Source organism: Rutidosis leptorrhynchoides, chromosome 9 (genome assembly GCF_046630445.1).
Source record: "Rutidosis leptorrhynchoides isolate AG116_Rl617_1_P2 chromosome 9, CSIRO_AGI_Rlap_v1, whole genome shotgun sequence".
Classification (NCBI taxonomy): Eukaryota; Viridiplantae; Streptophyta; class Magnoliopsida; order Asterales; family Asteraceae; genus Rutidosis; species Rutidosis leptorrhynchoides.
The window spans coordinates 21187573-21192692 of NC_092341.1; the positions used below are offsets into that span (position 1 = coordinate 21187573).

The window sequence follows — 5120 nt, forward strand, 5'->3', positions numbered from 1 at the left end:
TTGCTTATTTAGTTAGTAAGCTGTATACACTAAACGTCTTCTATATTGATTTGCGTTTGTTGAATAGCAAATCTATTAGCTACTATCATCAAATTGACTACCAGACTCACCATATATAAGGTAATAGTAATAATGCACACTCTGTTTTATCATGAATATATTTCCTCTTTTAGGAAACAAAATATAAAATGAACATGAAAGTAAATTATACACTGACTATTGTTGAATCTGGCTTAAAAAAAACAGATATGAGGATTCTTTAATTTTTATATTTGTTCTCTTACATGATTATTACTTCACTAAATGCAGGATTAATATGGGAAAGAGTAGACCTCATCAGCGGCGGAAGATAGGCATGCCCGGGAGGGTTATACAACCTGCAACTCCACACTCCCTAGTAAAGATGGGATCGATGTAAGTTTAATTACTCTCTGAAATTAATTTCATAATTTATTTATAATTGCTATTAAATTAAATTTTCTATATATATATATATATGAGCCAATTATTTGTTTCAATGTATGTATATCTATATTTCTTGTACAAAGTATCAATTTCTTGTTTTATGCCATAAATGGAGTGTTCTTTTACATGTGGCTTGTTATACATATGCAAGATTAAGATTCATTTGCACCTTTTTCCTAACCTCCTTCCATATTCTCACTTTTTAAGGTCAGTTAATTTGTACCTTTAGATGGCCACGTTTTCTATCTCAGAATTTATAATATCACAATTAATCAAGGAGTACGGAAATTGGTTGCTATATCTTTTAGATTCATAAATATATAAGTAGCCTAACAACTCCCTATAAGGTGAGACCTGATCAAAAGGATACAAAGATTAATAGATCCCGTGACATTTCAAGATTATATAGCATACCACAATTTTTGCAATGAGAATATTCATTGTCTTTTATTTTATTTATTTATTTATTTATTTATATTTTGCAGAGGGGACAGTAACGTTGAGGATTCAGATGGGACACTAGCAAGTGCTGCCCAAAGCATTGAGCAGCGAAGTTCATTATCCACACAAGACAAAGAGTGTAAGTTGAGGGATTTACTAGAACTAATAGATTTTTGTATTTTGTGCTAAGAAGATGTTTTAGATAAAATGAATTGTGGCTAAGGAAATGGTGACTCAAGTTTTTGAATTTCTAGAGGCTTATATAGTGTTATGTATGCCACAATATGGAAGGTTTAAGTAATATTTAGCATCTAAACCAACTATCGAGCTACATGCTTAGTTAACTTCGATGATTGGGCTTGTTTAATTCGCAATATATGACTGTTATTGGCTCATAAAATACATTAACTATCCCGCTGGCTCGTAAATTAGGAGTGTTTGGGTTTGATATTTTAAGTGTCTTAATGTTTTTTTGCATTTTATGCTTAAGAGAATAATCACATCATATTAATAACCGTTTATTAATTTTGAAGGTTTTTTTCAAGTTTTAAATTGTAACATTATATATGTATATTATTAAGTGAATGAGTTTATTAAATTTGTATTTGTATTTTTTTAGATTTTAAACTGGAATATTTTATATAGATTAAGTGAATGACTTATCGTTTGATCAATGATGAAGTGATGATGTCATCCACTACGGATTGGTTCAACCTCCCGTTCGAATTAAAGTTTAAGATTCTCGACAGAGTCGGTCGACGTGACATACTCGTGAATGCCCAGAACGTGTGCACTGATTGGTATAAAGTCTTCAAGGACCCTTTGATGTGGAGGAGTATTAACTTGTCCCGGTTTTCTCTTTACGATGATAGTCCTCCGAATATCGCTAAACATGCTGTTGATCGAAGCCAAGGTCAGCTGGTTAATGTCGTAATCTCGACTTTTAAAATCATTGAGCTACTTCGATACGTTGCTGATAGGTATGTAGCTTATTAACTGTAAGGTTCTTATATCTAATATACTTTTTCTAACTAATTTTAATTGTAAAGTTCTTCTAGCTTACACACTTGTATCTTGAAAGAAAAGAGGAAACAAATTATTTATATGTATACTTAATATTTGAGATTTTTGCTAATTTGTGCACTAGATCGAACGCCTGAACTGAACACAGGTTAATTTGGTTATTATATACTCTGATGGTTTTGGGTTTGATTCAACTAATCTTTTTAATGATTTTTTTTTACAGATCAAGCCAACTTAGGCGTCTAGAAGTTTTGTTTATGTTTGGTGAATATGTTAATAAAGCTTTGGCTGAGGCGTTGGTGAAATTCCCATTATTGGAGGTCCTCGTCGTGAGTACCAAGTATTTCTCCAGTACAGTTATAAAAAATGCTGGTCGTTATTGCCCTTCACTTCAAAAACTGGTTGTTAATCGAACATTCTATGTTTCTAAATCACGTGTACGACTTAATAACCGGATAGCTATTGCTATTGGTGAGAACTTACATGAGCTAAGGCACCTTAAACTCGAATGTAACGGCATTTCAAATATTGGGTTGAAGGTGGTTATGGATGGTTGTCGTCACCTTAAATCACTTAAGTAGTTGTTGGAATATTGATCTCAAGGGAGACATAGTAAAAATATGTTCAGAACAAATTAAACAACTAACTCTGCCCGACCAATCTTCTCGTTGCATCAGCACAGATGAAAGCGACGATGAGTATAGTAATCGCGATACCGATTCTGATTCTGAATATAGTGATTCTAGTTCTGAAGATGAAGAATGAGAAAACATGGTGACCTGTTCTTTTTATTGTTATTATTTTTTATGTTTTTACATGAACATAGGAAGCCGTCTCTTTTCAATGACTGATGTTCGATATTTTCCTACAAGTGCATTATGTTATCTAATTTCTTATTTGTTTTATGATTGACAGGCCAAGATCTTGGTGTATCACTGTTGAAATTTTGTGATGTTTTTTCTTCACAATCATGCTCTTGAAGGCTAAACAATATCTATGGTAAAGATCTTGGTGTATTTTAATTGGTCCGTTTTTACAACTAAATAGATAACTTTATTTTATGAATGGAGACTATAGTAACTCTCTATCGATTTACTGGATCGACCTTCTACTTTTCATACATAAAGATGTTGAATTTATATTTGTTGGGTCAAAATAAGCTTGAGTGTGATCTTGAGAATATGAATGATCTTTCATGTTTACAAATCAAAATTTATATTTGAAACCAAAACCATTCAAATGATGGAGCTTCTTGCATTGATTACATTGAAATGGAGAATCCAAACAGTAACTCCATTTTTTAATGGAGCTTTTATTGGGAATCTTGATTATGATCTACCAATTATATTTTACTTGCTGTTAAAAAGATATTCGAATCAGGTGACTCTTCATTTTATCTTTTTTCGTTTGATGCCTTCCTGCATATGTTCAAATTTTTTGTTTTGGCTAAAAAATGATAACATTAAAAATAAGTCTTTTCATCAATAGATGAAAAGACGAATAGAGATACAAAAGAACCAAAAGCACTGCAAGGCTCGGAAGCTGTGAACGAACCCTAACACTAAACAAGAATCAAAAGTTAACTAAATCCGAGCCTTGAGCATCCACATCACAAAACGAGCCTGGAACACAAACAAATACAAGTCCCAATTAACCCTATATAACCAAATAAAGACCAAAAAAACTCTAAAAATAACCGTCTCAACAACAAATGGGTCAATTCTACTCGACCACCGCTTTACTTTTTCGCGTCTTTGTGATCGGCTTAGCAATCACTCCGTCAACCTTCAATCGAACAAGTTTCTTCTTTGACCGATTTTCAATCGCATAAGACGAAACCTTTGTCGAAGCGCTACCAATCCTAATACTCGGTATAGAAGGGGGCAGGCAACCTTCCTCCTTAAGGCCCTCAAAAAAGCCAATGTTTCAATTCACTTCTACACCATCACCATCGGTACCATTATTGTCGGACACTCCAAGATCTTCTCCTTCTCTAAGTGCGAGCTCGTTACCATCATCAAACGACTTGACCGACTCCTCTTCATCCCTAAGCGTAAACCCATTATCAACCGACTCCGTAATAGAATTAACAACCACATTTCTATCCTTCTTGTTTATAACTGAACGCTTGGCCTTCAATTCTTCCTTCTTGTTCCGCCTCTCCTTCTTCAAACGAATCAACCTTTCTGCATAAGTGATGTTGTCTTCGTTTACCTGTTTAACATTTCTATCCAAATTCACGTGATTAGAAGCAATGTTCCCACATTCATTAACAACATTAGATGCTCCTAAACTGTCATGCTCTAAAAAAGTAGCCAAATTTACCAAATTTGATCTCGAAGCTGAATCTAAAATCGCAGCTTTATCCAAACCCGACTCAACCGTTCCCAAGTTGTTAGGCAATGACAGATCCACTTCCTCTAAACTCCCAGATTACAACCCCACGTCAACCACTTTAACATCCACGATCACACTTGGAACATTTTCTACGATCACTTCTTGAACGATGTCCGTATTCAAAACGTTACCTCCTTGATCATTATTAACGATCAGAGCCTCATTGACAACATCAACGTGTTGACCAATAATCGGATGACCCGAAAAAACAATACGTTTTGAAATGGCCAAAAGATCATGTGGGAACTCGTACGACAAGATACCAACGAAGTCCGAAGTGGAATTAAGCTCGTTGGCCCAAATGTTACCCGACGAAAATTGTGACGATCGCTCCAAATCCATATGGACGAACACGTCATTCATTGATTTCATTGCGAGGTATTTGACCTCTATATGATACGTTTTGTAAACATTGCATTCTTTTGAAAAGGCACACCATAAATGAATATTTAAATCAAAGGTTTTCGACATCTGATGATTTCTACATATAGACAATCACCATAAATAATAGTTTACAACAGTACTTCCGTTGACAATGCAGTCAAAATAAGATACATGGTGATGATTTGGTGAATGCAACGTTTCCTTGAAAAAATATGTCATGTAAGACTCCATGCACATAGCTTGTCTAACATCTAAGCAAACAGCGGAAGACTTCTAGGAAACCTGAGAATAAACATGCTAACAAGTGTCAACACAAAGGTTGGTGAGTTCATAGTTTTAATGTTTCGTATAATCTGTATATAAAGGTGGATCACAAGATTTCAGTTGTTTCATCCAGAAACGTTTATCAA

The 5120-nt window shown here is 34.3% G+C and overlaps 1 protein-coding gene across 1 annotated transcript; it reads left to right on the forward strand.

The window, feature by feature from the left end:
* Positions 1-930: 930 nt before the first annotated feature.
* Positions 931-3075, forward strand: LOC139867322 (putative F-box/LRR-repeat protein 23). Its single transcript, XM_071855683.1, has 4 exons — positions 931-1045; positions 1589-1886; positions 2153-2703; positions 2845-3075. The coding sequence occupies exons 2-3, from the start codon at positions 1591-1593 to the stop codon at positions 2508-2510; spliced, it is 654 nt and encodes a 217-aa protein (XP_071711784.1). The 5' UTR covers positions 931-1045; positions 1589-1590; the 3' UTR covers positions 2511-2703; positions 2845-3075.
* The last annotated feature ends 2045 nt before the right edge of the window (positions 3076-5120 follow it).

Coding starts and splice junctions, on each gene's coding strand:
- LOC139867322 (XM_071855683.1), top strand. CDS start 1,591: ATGATGTCATCCACTACGGATTGGTTCAACCTCCCGTTCGAATTAAAG. Junction 1,887..2,152: donor CTTCGATACGTTGCTGATAG/GTATGTAGCTTA, acceptor TTTTTTTTACAG/ATCAAGCCAACTTAGGCGTC.